The sequence below is a fragment of the Erithacus rubecula genome (assembly GCF_903797595.1).
Source record: "Erithacus rubecula genome assembly, chromosome: 14".
In the NCBI taxonomy this organism is placed as follows: domain Eukaryota; kingdom Metazoa; phylum Chordata; class Aves; order Passeriformes; family Muscicapidae; genus Erithacus; species Erithacus rubecula.
Window position 1 is genome coordinate 15,550,493 of NC_136666.1, and position 20,415 is coordinate 15,570,907.

Here is a 20,415-nt window from a genome sequence, read left to right on the forward strand (position 1 = left end):
AATAGTACTAGAGTGAAGCCTTTTGTACACTGGTGTATTTGCTGCTTTGCTTATCAGATAAAGAAGCAATAGACAGCACAGCAGCACTGGATGCAGGCTATTGCCACACACATTTTCTGTGCCTGACCTTGATATAGTGGCGCGATCTGTGCACAGTGTTGTGTCCTTGAGCAATTGGTTGTTCACAAACAGACACACGATTGGCTGTCTCTAACTATGCACCATGTATGTGAGAAACAAACAGACATTATGGGCTGGTTTATATTCTGGCAAATACCCAACTGTGGAAGGTGTGCTGGAGACCCATCACAGCTCCTACAGCCTGTAACAGGAAAAAGAACTCACGTTCATTATTGTGTCTAAGAAGTTATGTCTAGGGAGGGGAAACAGCTGTCTCCAAATCACCTAGCTGGAGAGCAGAGAGAGAAGAATCAAAGCTCAGAGAACAGTGGGTATTGTCCTGCAGGCAAAGAAAGCCTCTGCTGGCCACAGGCTGCACTGCTTGCTCTGAAGTTGTAAACACCAAATCCTACAGAGAAAACCAGTGCCATAAATAAAGGCTTTTAGAGAACTTCAGTGTACTGGTTTTTAACCTTTCTTTGTTAGTATCTACACAATATCTATGAATGTTTATGAAATTAACTTTTATTAGCCAGGATGTCTACAGAAAGTAGATAAGACCTTTTCCTGCCATTTATGTACATTCATAGCAGAATGGCTGACTTGAAAGGTAAAACCTTTAGTAAGAATGCATCTGATTGAACACAGTTTAATCAAGGAGTTGAGGTCCTGGTTGCTATTAAAGAATAGCAAAAGAATTCGTGAAGTGCCTATAAAATTCAATTTGCTAACATCAGATGAAAACGAGACTGCAGCAAACAAAATATGAATCAAGATTTATCAAAGAAATAGTTAAAAATATTATTTCCTCACTTACACTAAGTGAGAAAATTGTGTAAGTAAGGAGGTAAGTAAGGGGGTTCAGCACCATCCCCTAAAGGGTTTGCTTTTTGAGACCTTGGGTGGTGCATAATGCTGATCCTGTGTTCATCATGGAGGAGTGAGGCAGTTGTCAACAAAGCAAAGTGTAAAGCAAAAAAATGAGGGAACAGTAGAGGTCAGCCATGAACTGTAGATTTCCTCTCCAAATTTCTTGCCTGAACAATTCATGCTGTTTACTGAACACCCAAAAATATCTGGGGCACCTGTGCCAAAACAGCAGTGGATAGCATTAGAAGGAGGAAAGAAAATGAGCCTTCTTTCCAAAATAAGACAAGGCAAAAATCCAGATACTGAGAGCACTGCCATGGGAAGGCTGAAGTACAAATGAATAATAACACTTGTTTTTTCTGTGAATAACACAGAGCTCCCCTAGCAACTCGCTCTTGTCTGCTGGCTGCTCCAAAAAGGTCAGTATCTCATGGAAAAAAGAACCAACCAAACCCCAAAAACCCACCAGCTATTACTTGGCTTTTGGAGAGCTAACTTTGCCACTTGCTGTCTTCCACTGCCCCTTAATAAAGTTGTCTGGCATGTTGGTTCATTTGAAAAGGGGAAGGTTTTAGTCCTGCTGTATCTGACAGCTGGAACATGTGATGCACCAATTGCTGAACTACTCAGGTTGCCGCAAGATGCATTTGCTTTTGTGCTGAACATTTAAAAGTACTTAAACAATAGCTACAAAAATTAGGTCAATGCTTAAGCCAAAACCTGGATTTTTAAAGCTGAGATTTAACATGGGCTAAATAAACTGCTGTTTGATGGTTATTTGAAAAACAAGCACTTAGTTACCTCTTGCAAATGACGACAATCTTCAATACTATTCTTCTTCAAGTGCAACTGCCTAGGACATTCATATAATGTAGCAACTGGATTTGAAGGGCAGGGATTTGAACTGAAAGAAAGAACCTATCCATTGTCTCAAAATTGTGCTTAGAACTGCAGATGTGAACCAGACAATCAACAAAATGTGTTGAATTTTCTAGGCCTGCTTTCCAACTGTGGTGCATTGTATGCATTATACCTGTCCCAAGCAGGAGCACAGCCATCATTTTACTGTCATGTGTTTGTCAAGCACTAAACACAATGTCCCTCAGCCATGGTTTTTTCATCATATCTAGGCAAAAACTTGAATATCTGCTGGGGATTTAACAGCCATGTGTGCAACATCATTGTGGCCATTGTTCTCCCCCCAGATGTGACCTAAGCCAAGCTGCTGGCTGAGGCCAGCAAGGTCTGACCCTGCCCTGGTCCGTGCCCTGGCTGCCTCCCCTCCCGCTGCCCTCCTCTGCCCCGGCAGGGGTTATCCCGCTCGGGCCACTCTGCTGCCTTCGGGCCGATTCCGCCTCCCACAACAGCAGCAGCGGCTGCCGGTGGTGAAGAGAATGACCCGTGCCGGGGAGCGATGGGGGCTCGGGGCCGGCTGATGCTCCTTGGCTTTCGGGGCAGCGCGGGCGCGGAGCAGCCGGGGCTCCCCGCGGTGCCGCCGGGGCTCGGAGGGCAGCGGCTGCGGGCGGGCGCGGCTGCCGGCAGGAGGGGGCCGCCCCCGCTCTCGGCTCTATAACGCCGGGGCCCCTCGCCCGGCCGCACCGCATCGCTCCGGCTGCCGCAGCAGCCTGCGAGCGGCTCCCTCCCTCCCTCCCCTCCGGCCCGGAGACGCTCGAGGATCAGGGAAGAGAGGGAAATCCATCAGGCGGGAGGCAGGGCGGGGAGGCGGGCCGTCAGCATCCCTCCGCTCCGCTCCGCTCCGCCCGGGCCGGCGGCGCCGTAAGGCGAGCTCGGCTGCGGGCGCAGGAAGGGGCCGAGCAGCCGGAGGTGCCCGGGGCGCCGGCGGATCCCAGCGGTTCCCATCGGCTCCCGGTGGTTCGCAGCGGCCCGGACCCGCGGCTCGGAGCTGGCGGGGCTCGGCTCGGGAAGCGCCGCTGCTGTTGGCGTGTCCGTCCCTCGCGGCGCCGGCTCTCCCGGGATGGGCCTCCCGGAGCTGGCGCTGTGGCTGCTGGCGGCGGCGGGGCTCGTACGCGGTGAGTGGGGCAGGAGGGTTGGGTGAGGACGGCAGCCCCGGGTCCCCCCGGCACTGCGGCTTTCTGGCCCCGGCCGTGCCATGTGCCCTGTGCCCTGTCCGAGCCCCGGCCGTGCCCTGTGCCCTGCCCCGGCCGTGCCATGTGCCCTGTGCCCTGTGCCCTGTCCGAGCCCCGGCCGTGCCCTGTGCCCTGCCCCGGCCGTGCCATGTGCCCTGTGCCCTGTCCGAGCCCCGGCCGTGCCCTGTGCCCTGCCCCGGCCGTGCCATGTGCCCTGTGCCCTGCCCCGGCCGTGCCCTGTGCCCTGTCCGAGCCCCGGCCGTGCCCTGTGCCCTGCCCCGGCCGTGCCCTGTGCCCTGTCCGAGCCCCGGCCGTGCCCTGTGCCCTGCCCCGGCCGTGCCCTGTGCCCTGCCCCGGTCCCGGCCGCTGCTGCCGGCGGGGCTCGCCCCGTCCCGGCCGCGCTCAGGGCTGGCCAGCGCTGGGACCAGCCGGGAAGGGACGCGGGAGAAGGACGGTGGAGACGAGGGAGCGAACTCTTGTCAATGGTGGCTGTCCCAGGGCAGAGGCTGCGGCTTTTGTGGGGGCAATTGAGAAAATTGGGAAGAGGGAAGTCCGTCTGGAGTGGGACGGGGAGGGCTGACATCCAGAGCACCTGTTCCTACCCTATCGCACATTCCCCTGCGTTGGAAAACTGCCTCTGTCCCCGGTCTTCTCTTCTCTATTCATGTAAACCTGCTCCTCTCCACAGAAAGACAGCAGAATAAGCATCCTCCCTGAATTTGTAGTGTAAAAAGGACAGAAATGCCCAAATATTAGCATGTATAATAATTTAGTGCCTATAATCTCTGCTAGGAGCCCCATCCCCGCTTTGTTTGTAACTGCATGAACAGAGAACAAAGCGGAGTGTACTTGCCCTGAAGAGTTCTCTGTCTGAAGCAGCCCAGAGCAGTGTTCAGTCTAACCTGTGGCCATTTTTCTCCCATTGTGTTGCTTGTGCCCTCTGCCCATATCTCTGTTCTGCTGTTCTGGTAATAACTGTGCCAGGACAAGTGTCAGATCACAGGTACTGTGTTTCCTCTTCATCACTTCTTGCTGTTGGACCGAAGGGTGCATACATTGAGAAAGCATCATTAGCATTGAGAATGTACCACTCCTGGCCAGTCAAGAAATGATCAAAAAGGTAATCCCCCTAACAGGCTGGGATGAATATTTGCGATTAGGATTTTGTTGTAGTAGCTAATGAGCTTTTGAAATACAGTGGCATTTTTTCTGGGAATGCAGCAGGTGTAATAATAGAGACATAGTATCTGATAGGAGTGAAAAAAGCATGCCTGAACTTTTTCTGATACAGAATCCTTATTATTTATCTTTTTATTCCTGTGCCCAAAGAGTCTCTGCAAGGAGAGTTCCAAAGGAAGCTTTACAAGGAGTTGCTGAAAAATTACAACCCGTTGGAGCGACCAGTTGCAAATGATTCCCAGCCACTCACTGTCTATTTCACCCTGAGCCTCATGCAGATCATGGATGTGGTAAGTCTGTAACCTTGTAGGAAACTGTTTCAAAGGGGGATTTTTCCATTTAGCAAAGGAAGATTACAAAAAATTGGCAATCATAACTAATTCAAGACACAATGCCAATTTTTGTCTGCATCTTTGAATAACTAAACTTAGAAGTACAGTTTACCTCTTAGATTTCTTGTCAGAATTTCCCAACATTTTTAGCCATAGAGGAGCTCAAAATGGACACTTTGCTTTTCAAATCCTTAACTGTTCTTAGAACCAACAAGCAGTATAATCTGGGAGGGATTTGCAAAACCAAAGTTCTTGATTTTTGCTGGTCACTTAAGAGCTGCCTGTTTTGGAAGTTGGAGGGGAGAGGAAATCCTGGCCAAATCCAAATTATGTTATTTCCTTTGGTATGTAGGTGAGATTGCTGCATTCTATATGCTTAAATAGCTACTGTATTTATAACCACACCTGATTGCTATATCAATAGGTATTCCTGTGCTGTACTTGTACAATGCACTGTAGGATCTTTTTGGGTTCAAATATGATGAATTTAAGCCTCACTCTGTCACAGTGGCACAGAGATGCAACTCAGAATATATAAGTGGGTTTACAATATTTGTTTTTACTGAATTCAACTAGCTATGACAACTAATAAGGAAGTTAAAGTCTTTAAGATGTACTTAACCTCAAAATTCTATTATCTTCCCATCAGATGAAGTTCAGGACACGGAGTTAATTTCTTCTGGAGTTGTCAAATTTAATTAAAACCCATACAAAATGAAAGGAAAATATCACAGATCACTAGCCAATCTGGGTGTAGTCAATGACTGGCAGTCTTGGCTAATATGATTCAAAAGGAAGCTTTTGATCCTATGTGCCTTGCAAGAGCCACCCTTCATAGTCCATCAGAAACCTTAGTTTTTGCACTGGCTGTTTAGTTACAGCTCATTCTGCTTGCCATAAAACTCTGCATTTCTCCCTCCAAAATCTGGGATTGACAGCCAAAGAAAGAAACTAACCATGAAGTAAATTAAGCTTCACGCTATAAAATAAATGAGTTTTATTCATTGTCAACAAGAAGCAAATGCTGGTGGGAATGACAGCTATTTGCAATAACAATTACTGGTTTAACAAGCTAGAAACAAAACGTGTCACCATCATACTTTCCTGTAGTTTATATATTCAATTTAATGGCTTCTCAGCTGATAGCCACTGAGTCTAATTGGGAGTTAGACCTCTCCAGAGCCAATCCATCAAATTCCTGCCAGAACAGATTGAGCCAGGCTGGATCCTGGTGGCTGCTATTCCTTAGGTAAAGTCTCTTCCATTCTACTCTGACTTCACTGACAGGAAAAGGGAAACGGTGTATGAAATATTTTCTAAATACAATAGATGTTTCCTACCTTTTATTTCTAGTTTTAACCTGTCCTATTAAACCTAGAAATTTTCTACCCCCTGGTTGTAGATATGTTTTTCTTTTAATGGTATTGCACATTAATATGCATGCTCATATCAGCAGTACATAATGAAGGATCTGTAAGTGCCAATTGCCCCGGCTTAGTGGAGTTCACAAAAAAAATAGAATTAATTAATTGTGTAATGAGAATGAAAGCTGGCATAGTAAATTATACAAAATGTTTCTAAATGGGGAGTAAAAGCAGAGGCAGCATAAGAAAAATGCAGTTTGGGGATGCATGACTGAAGAGGAGAGCTAGGAAACTAAGGGAGCATTTAGAGAGGAAGTGGGAGTACTTGGTAGGCCTGAGATACAGCAAAAGAATTTGGAAGAGAGGTGGAATTTAGATGGAAGAGGATGGGATGTAAAATGGAAAGTAAGAGGTTTTTAGATTAGCTTAAACTGCTCACAAAACTACCTGTGGTGGTTCTTCACTTAACATGTCATATATTAAAAAAAAAACAAGTGAGCTCTAGCTCTGATTCAAGTTGCAAAACTTGGGAGAATGCTGGATCAATAACATCTTAGCTTGTGACTTCAATAAGATTCATGGTGACAAACATTTTGGTGGTTATGAGTGTGACCATTTTGGTCTACTCTGATCATAAATTAGTTAATTTTTTAGAATCAACGTTTAATAATTTATTTAAGAAAGTTGAGTTAAGCTGCTTATGTACATGAATATTCAAATTCTTACTTATGTTATATAACATTATTTAGTCAGGAATCTTTCCTGAAGACGTTTGCTGGCCAATTAATACACAACAGTTTTTGCTTATTTTCCATTTTCTCTTGTTCCCTTTTTAAAAAATTTCTAGTTAGGGGAAAGAAAAGCGCTGAATAGTTGTTTGTATGTAGTGAGCAGCAGCAGAATCTCCAGGGAAATCCTGTTCCTTTAGGCCATTCAAATCACTTGTGCAGACCAAAGGATAAATGAAAGCATGCAAACTTTTTTACATTTACCTGAACTTAGTCAAATTTGCTTATTTCACATTGCCCTTGGTTGCTTGCATGACTTAGTTTTATATATTCAAGGGTTTTTGTCCTTTTTTTTTCGTTTTACACAGTGAAGTGGTCCAGCTGACAATGATTTACATCTTTGCAAAGGCTCCGTGTAAGAATCTTCAATTCAGTATTTGCAACCCAATACTCTGGACCCACTGGGCAAGATAGTAATGTCAAATATCTTGAAATTTTGAAAAGAAAATCATACTGACATTCAAAGAAGCAGAAAAGCTTCTGGAAAGAAACAGACTTAAAAAAAAACCATCTTGCCCACCAAAAGAGGGGAAAAATAGAAAAAACTAAATTTAAATCTGGAAAAACGAATAAAACAACCAAATTAAGAGGCTCATTGAAAAATGGTGCTAATGAAGTTCCTAAGCTGTTTATCAGACCTCAGCAGCCTCTTTGCAAACAATATGGCTGTGGCAGAAGCTCATCAAATCTGCATTATTCTTTTAATTTTAGCATTCATATGTGTACATTTTAAAATATCTCTCCAAGCTTTATTTTCTTCTCAGTTTGTTGCTTGAATTTTTTTCCCACCATGCTAAAGGGAGAAACTGTTTGCACTTTCATCTTGCAGCCATTTCCATTCCACCATAATTTATTCCTGAGAGTTTAGAAAACTGGAAAGGTGCTGGGATGTGCCTTCTGATATTTTTAGTTAAGTATCATGAAAGTTACAGATTATAACAGAAAACAGAGTATTCTATTTTTCCAAAATCTAATATACCTAAAAGCTCAGTGGAAGAGAAGTTTTCAAATTTCATTTTAATTAACTACTCACATTTTGGTTGGCCTTTATGGTTTAATTCTTTGATTTTAAGAAGCTAGAAAAAATTAAATCAAATATCAAGAAGCACACCTATAATGAAGACATTTCCAGGCTGGGTTTTGGAGATTTCTCTACAAAGCTCACCTTAATGCTACAGGAGATATTTAACTAAATTCTGAGCACAGCTGCAATTATCCCTGAAGGTCTGAAGGAGCCAGAGTGTGAGTTGGAGAGTGGCAAGAGTTAGGCAGGTATCATCCTAACTGTGAAGGTTTAATACCATGAAAGTTACAGATTATAACAAAAAAAAGTATTCAATTTTTCCATGAAATCTAAAGAACAGATTAGACAAGAGTCTAAAATATTCTAATAATTTAACAAGCAGACAACACCTCTCCCTACCCTACTGTGGTGAGATCTTAATATACTAAGAGAAACTGCAACCTTATTTCTTTGATATTTGTCCATCTTTCTTAGGCTTCTAAATTTGTTCTGGATTTTTTAACTCTTCCTTCAGCTTTTTACCTAGTCTCCTCAAACAGCATTAGATCTGGAAAGATATTTTAAACATAGGAGGATGTGTAGGATGGGATGGGAAGCAGTGAATGTACACTAATTAAAGGCAGTTTGGAGGAAGGAAAAAAGGACTCACTAAAGCCTATAAAAAACCCTCCTGATAATAGTTCACTTAAGGACATTAGAGATGTTCATTGCATGTGAAAATCAGAACTTCTGTTCTGCTTTCTGGTTCCATAGGAGAGATGTTTGGAACTTTTTTGTAAAACAAATCAGCTTTGGTTTTTCTATTTGTGTGGGTTTTCTTTCGAATATGAGTAAAGAGAAGCAGTTTCTCAGGCATTTTTCTTGTTCTTTATGATGTAAATAATCAGTTTTAATCATAAAAAAACTCCATACCTCATATTTTTTTTTCTAAATGTGTTGGTATGGATGCCCCATTAGCTTAAAAAGTGAGTAAACATCTACTTCTGTGTTGGCCGTGATGAAAAGGACTTGTAATCTTTCTATGACAAGCATGGCTAAGGTGTTAGGAAACAGATTTCTCTGTAACCCTGCTGTAGAGCACAGGGACCACCACATAAAACCTTCAGGTTTTACACAAGGCCTCTTACTAGAACAACAGAATCTGCAAAGTCACATTATCTAGTAATTATTAGTAGTCCTCAGTAATCAGCTAATGAAACAAAATTACAGTGCATGATGTAGTTCCTGGGAGTCAGATCCAGATAATACTTGGTCTTATGCAAAGCTTTTAATTCACAGAAGGCTGGGATTGAAATGAATGCACTCTTTGTAATATTCAGAGTTTTTCCTCTTTTTAAAAAAGACTGTCATGTTCTAGAGAGTAGCCAATACAGGATGTCACTGATATACAAATTCACATTTTTGCACCATTTTGTTTGATACACAAGTTCACCTGTTTTGTTTTGGCCAATATGGATCAGCTTGTTATGGTCTCTGGTCATGTGTATGGAAAGATTAAAGACCTGTATTTTTCTACAAAAACGTTCTTGCCCTTGGCCAGTGGAAGTCCCCTGACCTGCAGTGGCCAAGGATCTGTGCCTGCAGTCCAAGCAGGGCTGAGCATTTGCAGCCCTGTGTCTGGGGAATGGTTTCCCTGTTTCCATGTTCCTGGGGAGCTGCAGGCTCAGCCCCAGCCAGGAGCAGCCCTGTGTGAGTGGTTTGCTCTCTGCTCACACAGAACAGCTCCATGCTCCAGAAACCTGCTGCTCCTTGGGAAAGCCCCTTCTGCTGTGCACAGAAACTTGGGACTGCCTTGGTTCCTCCTGGGCTGGATTTGCCTCTGCAGTGCCAACATTCATGGAAAGGGAGTTCAAATGCAGGTGGCTGCCCTTGCTGAGCCCATTTCTTTTCTGGGAAGGCTTCTGGAAGTGCTGTGGGAGGATGCTGGGGGCTGGGTGAATTATGTGGGAAAAAGCAGCTCCCAAGTAACCACCACGGCCTCAGCCCCTCTCCTGCAGTGTGATCTGTGTGGGTCTGCAAGTTGGCAGGAATGTGCTGTGGCAATTTTGGGGATGATGGCAAGGGAAGGCAGGAAGTGCAGCTAAAGCAAGGTGGTATTTCTGTCCCTGTTCTCTGTCTCTGCTCAGGGCTGCATTCTCATGCCCTGCAGATACAGTGCCTGCTCTTCTCCCAGCAAAGCACACGCTGTCAAAAGTTTCCAGTCATTTACAAATCTAATATTGCTGACAGCAGTTGAACAAAGTATTGTCAATGGATTGGAAGCAAACAATTCTGTATCTCCGAACAGCATATTAACATAAATACATTCAAATGTTAATTATTTCAAATGCTAATTACTTCAAATTCAGATGATACAGATGTGAATTATTTAGTTTCTCCTGAACTCTTTGCCACGTTCAGTAGCCTGAATAGACTACTAAACAATCCAACTGTTCCCAATCTAAATATATCTGTGAGTTAGAAAGATGGAAAAGAAAAAAAGGAAAGGAAGAAAGAAATTAAGAAAGAAAAGGAAAAAAAGGGAAAGAGAAAGAAAGAAGGAAAGCGAGCAAGCAAGAAAAAAAACCTCGCAATGGGTAGGCAGCAGGGAGCCTATTTGTACAAGCACTTATACAGAAAAATCTTTTAAAGTTCCTTTCAAATTTTAATTATTTAAGTAATTTGCTTTACTGTATTAACCAATTTCTTTCTAATTTATTCAAAATTAAAAGATTTATTTTCCAAGGATAACCAGAAGCAGCCTGAAGTAAATGTGTATTCAGATTTAACCTTCACTTGTGCTTGCATTTTCATGCCTGTTACTGCAACTAGAATTTGATTTGTAAAAACAAAAGGTTGGTAACCCTGGCTTCAACAACAGCTACCTGTGAAGTACTAAGAGTGTGGCATGGAGCCAAGCTGCTGCTCATTGGCAGCAAGATAAGAATATGATATTCAACCAGTTCATCTCTCCCAAATCTTCTGGTAGTGAAATATGAAGCCACATTTGCATGGTTCATAATGCTGTCTCCTCATTCCTTGTATGCCTTTCATCAATAACCATGTGCAGACTTGGGGGACCCACACACATTTCATTATACAGCACTGCTACTTTGAACTTTTATTGGCTTGTTTTCTGCATTCAGTCAGAAGTGTTTGCACATTTCTGTGCTTGGCATCCCCTTAATTGCTGTCAGTAATTATGCAGGTGTGCTGGGTTAGGGTTTGAGAGGAAGGCAGCAAGGAAGGAATGAGGCTCTTACCCACCATCTCCAAAACTACTAAATGCAAGAATGAGGACAGAAAAAGTAATGAGCACTGACAGAGTTCAAGAAATTCAGATGAGCATTTTTATGGATTTTGGAGTGCTCACTCCATCTTTGTCCCCACAGACAGAAATAATCTTTTCACTGAGGAGAATTTGCTCTTTTGTGCTGCAGAAAAAGCAGCCTGAAGGACCATGTAGGTGTTCTGACATTTCAGTCATGATGCTTGTTGCATTTGTGAAGAAACAGAGATATGGTTGATTTCCATCAAAGCATTCCTCTCAGCCAAGTTCACAGTTTCTCAGTGCCTTTGTAAGTGATTCTTTACAGGCATGTCAGAGAAGTGAGGGCAGTATGGATTTTCATAAAAAGCAGGAAAGGAAGACCCTTTAAAAGAGGACTCTTGAGCATGTCAATCAGAGGGGTAGGGTAAGCAATAACTGGAACCTCTGTAATATGACACATCTTCTTGAGTTATTGAAGGCTCTCAGCAATACTGCTGTGTCAAGAGTTGCAGAGACATTCAGCAGGATAAGCAATGCATTTTGTACTCTGCCCTTTCCTAGGACATTTTTTAATTGCCATGGTCATGTCTGTGCTGTTTCCTAGACTGAACAGAGTACCCAAGACATCCAAGATAATGGGTAATGGCACAGATCACAGGAATTTTGGAGCAACTCCTCCTTGCTTAATTTTCCTATACTTGGGAAGATGGAGGTAGGATGCAGTAAAGAGTGGCTGTCTGGGATGAGTAATAGCATTTTGCTATCTTGATGCCTTAGGTTTCAGCTTTTATATTTTTCAGATTCTTTGCTGCTTGTTGCTCCTCAAAGGTTTCAGCTGATCTTGGAAAATATGCTTTGGTCAGGTGTGGAAATTTTTGTTGCTGTTACTCACAAAAATAGGATAGATGAATGCCAGCAGCAGGCTGGTACTGGAGCTTGTGTTCTGATCACACACAGGGAGAGGAAGAGACAACTTGGGGTTCAGCTCCTTGTTCTCCCAGAACTTTCTATTCACTCCTTGAAGAAATAACACACTTTCCTTCCACATCAGTCTGCTGGTACGTTCAAGTGTAGCAACCTGACCTTTCAATTTCAGTGTTTTGCAGCTAACTTCTAGGAAGATAAATCGAGTTCAAAGGCTTTGATTCCCTCTGGTTTTAACACCATGTAATGAGTGGGGCTATGGGGGCTCTATTGTTTGATCTTATCTTGTGGAACTGTTGCTAATTCCCTGATTCCAGCATGTGTTCAGAGCTGGGATGCCTATCTGTGCCAGACTGGCAATGGTAATCAGCACCTAGAGCCAGTATTTAACACTGATTCAGGGTTCACTCCTCTCAACAGGAGTCTGCTACAAAATACACTAGAATCAAGAATTATTTGTAAATAAAGCAACAGAAGACAGTTATTACTTTGCATGTTTGCAAGAAATTTAACTGCACTTTAAACTATATGCTATATTCAAAAATTGAACTGGGTGAAACCTACACTTAATCATGGAAATTAATAAGGTAACTTGAAAAATGCAACTTGCTCTTCAAAATACATTTTTTCATGCAAGATGTGGTGATGTATGTGATTAGTTCTGCTATACTCTACTCATTTCATATGCCTTATCCCTGCTTGTCTTTGCAAAAATGAATGCATTCATATCTAAATACAATCTCTTGTTAACAATGATGTACTGGGAAAAAAAAAAAAAAAAAAAGAAGAGAGACTGCTGTTACAATTACATCCCCATGGTAACAAAAATGGTACATCATGAGGCTCTCACACATATTTATAATCTCAGCTTCTTTTTCCTGGAACTCTGTGAAAGCCACTTCTCCAGCCCACTGCCAGGACAAAGCCCTGGTGCAGCCAATGGCAGCACAACTCAGACCCAGCAGAGCACATTTACATCCTGAGGAGGCTCCTCTCACACAGGAGATAAGGACAGACTTTTATGCTCTTTCTGCAGCAGCTTTTTGCTGTGATGGATTTTCATCTATCTGGGGAGACCTGTGTATGGTCTGAGCAAACTGCCTTTCTTTTAATGCAATATAAAGAAACTGGGGGGGGGAGAAAGCAAATGCTTTTTGCAAAAATATGTAAGATGAGTTGGTGTGGAGAAAATGCTGGCCTTTTTCAGAATCAAACAGTGCAAGTTAAAAAAAAAAAAAAAGCAAAATAAATAACCCCCCTCAGAGTTCACCTGAATTAGGTTAAGCAAAGTAATCAGACTCCTTATTTCATACTCCAAAATCAACCTTAACCCAGGTAAATTTCAAATTTTATTTTTCTAATTTTTAAAAAAAACCCTGAAATATTCAAAAAGTCAGAAATGAACATCTAGTCCTATCCTAGCAGCACAGAATGCTTTAGTAATATTTTAGCATTTTAACTTAAGAAACCTTTCAACTTTCTCAGAACTTTAGCTCTAAGCAGAAGCATACTTGTCTGTTGTATTCAGGTTTACTTCCTCACTGTTTTGTTGATTTTCTACTCATATATTTGCATTTAAAATAATTCAATTAACAAAAAACCCCACTAGAGAATAGATAGTCTGAACAATTTCACATGTTCCAGATGAGACATGTTTACAAACTATCAAGACAGGAAAATGCTCAGTAAACACTAGGCAGCACATTCTGTAAAGAAATTTTAAAAATGGCATTACATGTATATACATAGGCCAGCCTGGATGAGTGCATCACAAAAGAAAACTATATAAGTAGGCATTGCTCTGAAATAAAGCTTCCATAAATTGAGCTTTAAAGATTACACACTAATTAAGGAAACATTTATGAAGATAGGACATATTTTAAAGGTGAGAAGCTACACAAAATTGAAGTAACAACACCAACAGAGCACTCTGCTAAGGAGAGGTAACTTAAGATGGAATGTTCTGTTTATCCAGCATTATTTCTAGTAAGTGGGGCCCACTCCTTGGTTTATAGAATAAATAGTTCTATCAAATATGGCCAGGCAGATGAATTACTGAATGTAGGACATGGTTCCAAAACGAAACAAAAAGTGAATAGAATGAGAGTGCAGAATCAGACCTTAATCCCACCTGTCCCATGCAGGAAAATTTCACTCAATTAACAACGGTCCTCTCCCACAAATATATAAAATTTGTTTATAAAATTGAGCCTACACATACAAGAGTCATTTGCCCTAACACTCTACTTTCAGCTTTTTCACAAACACTGCATTCTCTTTTCCTCCTGTACATTCTAGCCCTGGTTCTTTTCAACACTCCCAGGATTCAGACAGGAGACAGAGGAGCTGTCACTGCCACTCTGCCCTCGGGGTTATGGAACACAGGGCAGCAGGCTGAGCTGAGAGCATGCCTGGCATGGTTTAACCCCAGCCAGAAGCTGAAACAGTGCCTGCAGTTGCTCACCCCACCATCCCCTGGTGGGTGGAGAATCAGAAAGAAAAGGTAAAACACATGGGTTGAAATAGAACAATTGATTAAGTGAAACCAGCCCAAACCAGGAAAATGCTAAAGATTAAAGGCCTTCAATAACCTTTATTTATTGTATCACAAATTACTGGGAGAAGGAGGTGTTTGTAGAGGAAACTCTACCTGTTTCCCATATATAACAATTAACTATCTCAGCCCCAGAACAGGCATTTATTGCCTTGTTCTTCAATAAATTTACAGTCCAAAATCAACTTTCCTAAAAAATCAAAATGGATAATGGCAGCAATCTGTGCCAGTCTGTGTTATCTCTATCAACAAAACTCCACCTTTCCCAATTAGGAGCAATTCTGCTGAGCCATTCTTTACTTCAAAGTCCTTCACCATGCAGACTGCATGAAGAGCCATTTATATGCCATCCATCACAAATCTAATATACCTAAGAGCTCAGTGAAAGAGAAGTTTTCAAATTTCATTTTAATTAAGTACTCACATTTTGGTTGGCCTTTATGGTTTAATTATTTGATTTAAAAAAGCTAGAAAAAATTAAGTCAAATATCAAGAAGCACACCAATAATGAAGACATTTCCAGGCTGGGTTGTGGAGATTTCACTACAAAGCTCACCTTAATGCTACAGGAGATACTTAACTAAATTCTGAGCACAGCTGCAATTATCCCTGAAGGTCTGAAGGAGCCAGAGTGTGAGTTAGAGGGTGGCAAGAGTTAGGCAGGTATCATCTTAGCTGTGAAGGTGCCTCAGGCTAAATTTGCTTTGCTGGGAAAGAAGGTGATGTCCTAAACGTTTAAAACAGTGTCAAGAAAACTCTCCTAAGCAGGGAGGAGCCCCTGCAGGATGTCTCCAGCCCCACCTTTTACCAGTTTCACTTGGGGCCACAGAGAGTGACAAACCCTCTAAAATCAGAATCTTCCCTCTATTGATAGATGAGTCAATCTAACAATGACTAAAACCTCAAAACACTGCTATAAACTGAGCCTCAGCAGGCAGTAAAGTTTTTATAGCTGAGGAGCAGTGGTAGGATTTATGATTCAAACACTGATGGAACCTTAAATACAGCCATGCAAATGGAAATTACTTAGTTCATATGTAGCCCTCTTTCAGGCTCTAAATACTTCAAAAAACAGAAAGAATGAAAAAGCATGGGCCATCCTCACTCAGGGCTTGTCTTCCCAGTACAAGTCCCATTTGAGCCAGTGCTCTCAGAACAGGCTCTTTGAGCTAGGTTTGAGTGAAAGATGATACTCAGAATAACTCTTGGCTTTCAGATGTGCTTGCAGAGTGTCCTGCATGCCAGCCTGCAATGGCTGTGCCATGTGCCTGGCAGTGGCAGGCAGCTGAATGGTGCTGCCAGCAGCACAGCTGGTCTAAAGCCTGCTGCCCCCCCTGGCTCTGCTACTCTGAGTGCTCAGTGGCAGCTCTCTGTCCTGGTCTGTGATGTGCACTGATGGCAGCTCCTTCCTGCTGCTCCTGAAATAGTTCCCATGCCTGTGATGTGGGCTCAGGCCCTCCCAGCAGATCCCCATGGCACAGCATCAGCTCAGGCTCCAGCAACACTCCAGATTCAGTACAATCTCTTTCTGGCTGCTGAAAAGGACTTCTTGAAACATCACTAATTTAAAGCTGGGGCCATTCATGTGTAGAAAGAGTTCACACTGGGAATAAAATGAGAGTTTAACTCAGGATTTAACCATGCAGGAATACATGTCATTCAGCTAATTGTCCTGAAACAGGCTTCCCACAACATAATGGATTCTGAATTGCTCTGCACTTCTGAGTAGCCAGTTATGGCTGTGCAGAGAAACCACCCAGCAGTGGTGGCAGCTCTCAGCTTTGTTCAGGTGCTGAGCCAGGATATTGCATTATATCCTGGAACTTGTCATGTTCTCCTGGGACAGCACACAGAGCTTTGAGAAAATGTAACTGAACTTGGGAGGATAAGTTATCATTGGCAGTATTTCCATCTCATGTAAAATTGCCTTTGATGAACAGAATCATGTAGGTTTTCTCTTCAACACACCCTGAACTGGCAACTCTTCTCAATAGACTTTAGTTCATGATGATATGAATGATCTCTTAAAGATTGTTTCTTCATTCATTAATTAAAGATCCCATACAAACTAGTTTTGTAGTGGTCTAACACTATAAGCAAGTTGTTGAGAGAGGTTCCAAATTAATGTTTATGTGGCTAAAGAATAACAGCTACTAGAGCAAATTAATTTCTGCTTTGCCTGGCTGACATCTTCAGCAATGCTTTCACCATGCAGATTCAGTGGAGCTTAATAATGGATTTCTGAACCCAAATTGTTAGAGACCTGTTTCCCCAGGATGCCATTTAAATGAGTTGTTCACTTGAGATAGTTTTGAAAAAGGTTCATAGGGGTGATGATGCAGAAAATAGAGAGGAAAAGTGCTGAATGACTACCTGTGGTGTTGATTATGTATATTTTTTATTTTACTTTCTGTTTTAAAGCAAGGTAGGAGTATGCATGAAGATAGACTTTATTCATGCATATTGCCATCTTTATTTAAAATCTATTTGTATATTGTACAATTAGTTGTGATTATGCAGCCTAGTAACACTGTCATATATTTACTGATGCTGCTCCTCAAAAGGCTTCTCTTGCTTTAAAAATGGCACTGTCCCTTGCAGGGTATTTGATTTTACATGCTGTGTAACTTCCTACTATTGTGCTGATCTAAAATGGCTGCAACAAAAGGTCTCTTAGGAGCTCTTTTTGGTTAGTAGTTCACAAAACAAGAGCAGAAGAGGAAAAATATTGACCTTTAGTAAAGTGTGTTATTAAAAAAAGAGGTATTTCATTGTATGAAATGTGATTAAACATTTTTGGCCATTTTTTGGCATTTAGGAATGATGTTTAAGTCCAAGAGTGACAGACAAGTTCAGAGGTCTAGACATATGAGTTCTAGCCATATGAACAACTCTGGCAGTTGAGGCTAGACAGGTGACTGAATTTCCTATGACATTTTCTCAGACTGTGAAAGGAGCTTTGACTGGTATTGGGACAGGGATTGTCTGCTCACATTGGAAAATGTGGAATACTGACCACATATAAAGTGTATTCCATTATCTTCACACAACCCAGGTGGATGCTGATATGGTACCTCCACAGGAAAAGGTCACTGATATTTTCCTGAGTCTGACAGTAAAGAATTACAGTCTACAACTTCAGCATTAAGATACCTGCTGGGTCACCTGAACTTACATCAAACAGTCACAGGAGTCCAGGGAAAATGCTTTCAAAGAATAATAATATTCTGCCCTGGCACAGATGATGCAACACTTTTTATATAGCTCCACTGACAAGGGTGGTGCTACCTGCCTGTGAAGAGGCTCCTCAGAATGGCCTCAACACAGCTCATCTGAGCTGAGCCACAACAAACCTCACCTGAGCTGAGCCACACTTTGCTCATTACTTTTTCTGCTGCCTGTGTAGGTCTGTGGATAAGGTTAATTAGTGAGAGGGTTGCTCCTGAGAAAGGTGACACAGGCAGTCCCTACTGTAATCTTGCCTTTAGAGATTCTTTATTTAAGAAGGTGCCCTAGGGGAAGAGTCTGGCAGAAGGATACCCCCAGGAAACAATTTGGCTGATTATGGTAATATGAAATTGAAATTAAAAAGTGCCTGTGAAAATTTCTGTTCCAATAAGTGGGTGGCAATGATTCCCATTGTTTTGAAGGTACTTTAGCACAACTGGCTATTTTATAATATTCAAATGCATTTAATGGTATTACTTTATCTGTACAGTACTAAGATGTGGTTTGTGTTTTTTTCTCCTTCCTCTTCTCCTCCCTTCCAGGATGAAAAGAATCAAGTACTAACAACAAATATTTGGCTACAAATGGTAAGTTTTGAAACAAAGTATGTTTGCTTTTCCTCTTCAGTCTTAGATTTTAATCTGGTGAAGAGTTTTAACTTTAGAAAACTTTCAGGTCTGTTAGGAAATATAAATTGACTCCTAATTCCATGTCAGATTTTCCTTGCTGCCAGTAGTTACCACAGCAGAGAATTTTATCCTTGTTAACTCGTGGCCAGCATTGCTGGGCAGGAGTCAATTTTTACTCACTTTTTAATAAATGGAACAGATAATAGACAATTCAAGAACATTGTGAGAGTATTTTGAAATTGTTTTCTCTGAAAGGTTACATTATGACAGAGTTACCAAGGTGCTTCTCAGCATGTTGACTCCTGTGGAGTCCTAATGCATCCACAAACATTTCCACCAAAGGTTTATCTTAAGCTCTGCAAAGACAGGGTGGTGTAGAGTTTTCTCCATCTATAGCAGCATGAATGAGAATTTGCCATTAGTTGAATTCCCATCAGTATTACAGAAACTGAACTGTTTGGGTTAAGTAAAGGAAGTTACAGAAGATGTCCATTATTCCAGACAATCACATGGCTTTTACATCTTTCAGTTTCTTTTACCAGCTCATTCAGTTTAAAGGCATTATTTCTCTTGTATTGCAAAATTTTAGATAGAACACCTCACTTGCATTGGGGTAGGCCTTGGGAAACAAATGAAAGAATGTTCTGGTGCCCTGCATAGATAGCATGGCTATTCATATATTCACAAAGAAAATCTGACATGGAAGAAGCACTCAAATCATGCTTTTTTACAGGCCTGTTGTACAGCAAGATTAAAACTGTCAAATATAATATGTTTTTGGATTTTTGCTACAAAGACCATAGTTGCTATGATATTTTACCAGTAAAAGAGACAATAATTCATACTCAAGAGGCCATAATTTATTTTCCTTCTCTTTTATCTCACAGCATCCTTATCCTTTACGAGTTTGTTTGTTTTTCCCCTTAGGAAATTTTTGATTATGTTATACATTCTGTATTTCTTTTGATTTATTCACCTTAGCACAGACTCGATATGAAGCACATTAAGACTGCAATGAACAGATCACTTGGTTACTGCAAAAAAATGTAGCCACTCCTCATGGCTTGTGTACACATAAAAATAAAAGTGTTTGCATATTAACTATCTATTAATGGTGTTCTAGAGAGATTCAAAGCATGCTTAAGACAAACATATGTCATTTTATTATTTTAAATGATCTGAAATAAGTTTTTTCCCTGAAATCACTCTTCACTGCATTCCTTGATATATATGTGTAATCAGCAATGTATCTTAAATATACTTTATGTAATTATCCCCAAAGTACTTAAATGCAAAAAGTTACTTGAGAGAAAGGGGAATATAAATCTAGTATTTATACATGCAGATTATTTCATCTGACCACTGGCCATTCCATGGCAATACCATTCAACATCAAAAATCTCAAATTTAATCTAAGAATCTACAACTTAATCTAAGTTATAGCAGAAACCTTGCTTAATCACCCAGATTGGTACTAACCAAAGCACCCCAAGCTCTTTGCTATTGTAATCCAAATTAAACATGCTTCAGCTCCTTTGATGGAGCTCTAAAACTAAAGCAGAACAAAGCAGATCCTGCCCTGCTGGATGGGTGAGCACCCTGTACACAAGGCAAACCAAGCACTCATAAAATCTGCTCGACCTTATCTCTAAGACAGGCTTGAATATTAAGTTTTCTCTTGCCCTTGGACTGTCTTTACGTCACCCAGCATCAGCCTGCACTCCAGTAGTGGCCATGGTAACTCCTGACGTAAGCTGGGATAAGAAATGATTGGATGTGCTGATATCCAGGATGCACTCAGCTGGCAGTGAGCACAGCCTGCCAGTCCTGGCCCTGCCATCATGACCTGCCTGGCAATCCTGAGAACGAGTCACCCAAACCATGGCTTTCAGTGCCTCAAACCCACACAGCTCATTTGCTCCCATTGCTGGAAAAAGCAGATGTATCCTGGCATCTCAGGACTTGTACATTACACAAAGATGAAGTGGTAAAAAAAATCACAGTGACATTTGTCAACCAGGAACTTCATGTAAAACAGTTTACTGGGAAAATGCATGTAAAATTTC

General features: G+C 41.7%; 1 protein-coding gene across 2 annotated transcripts in view; it reads left to right on the forward strand.

Moving 5' to 3' along the window:
- The first annotated feature begins 2,592 nt into the window (after positions 1–2,592).
- The window catches only part of CHRFAM7A (CHRNA7 (exons 5-10) and FAM7A (exons A-E) fusion), a 34,482-nt gene continuing 16,659 nt past the window's right edge, over positions 2,593–20,415 (forward strand). The window contains exons 1-3 of one of the 2 annotated variants that reach the window (XM_079318481.1): positions 2,593–3,020; positions 4,407–4,546; positions 18,263–18,307. In XM_079318481.1, the coding sequence (XP_079174607.1) occupies positions 2,966–3,020; positions 4,407–4,546; positions 18,263–18,307 (240 nt within the window). In that variant the 5' untranslated portion in view covers positions 2,593–2,965. Of the gene's footprint in view, positions 3,021–4,406; positions 4,547–17,870; positions 18,143–18,262; positions 18,308–20,415 lie in introns of those variants that run through there. The other variant, XM_079318482.1, reaches the window with a different exon arrangement.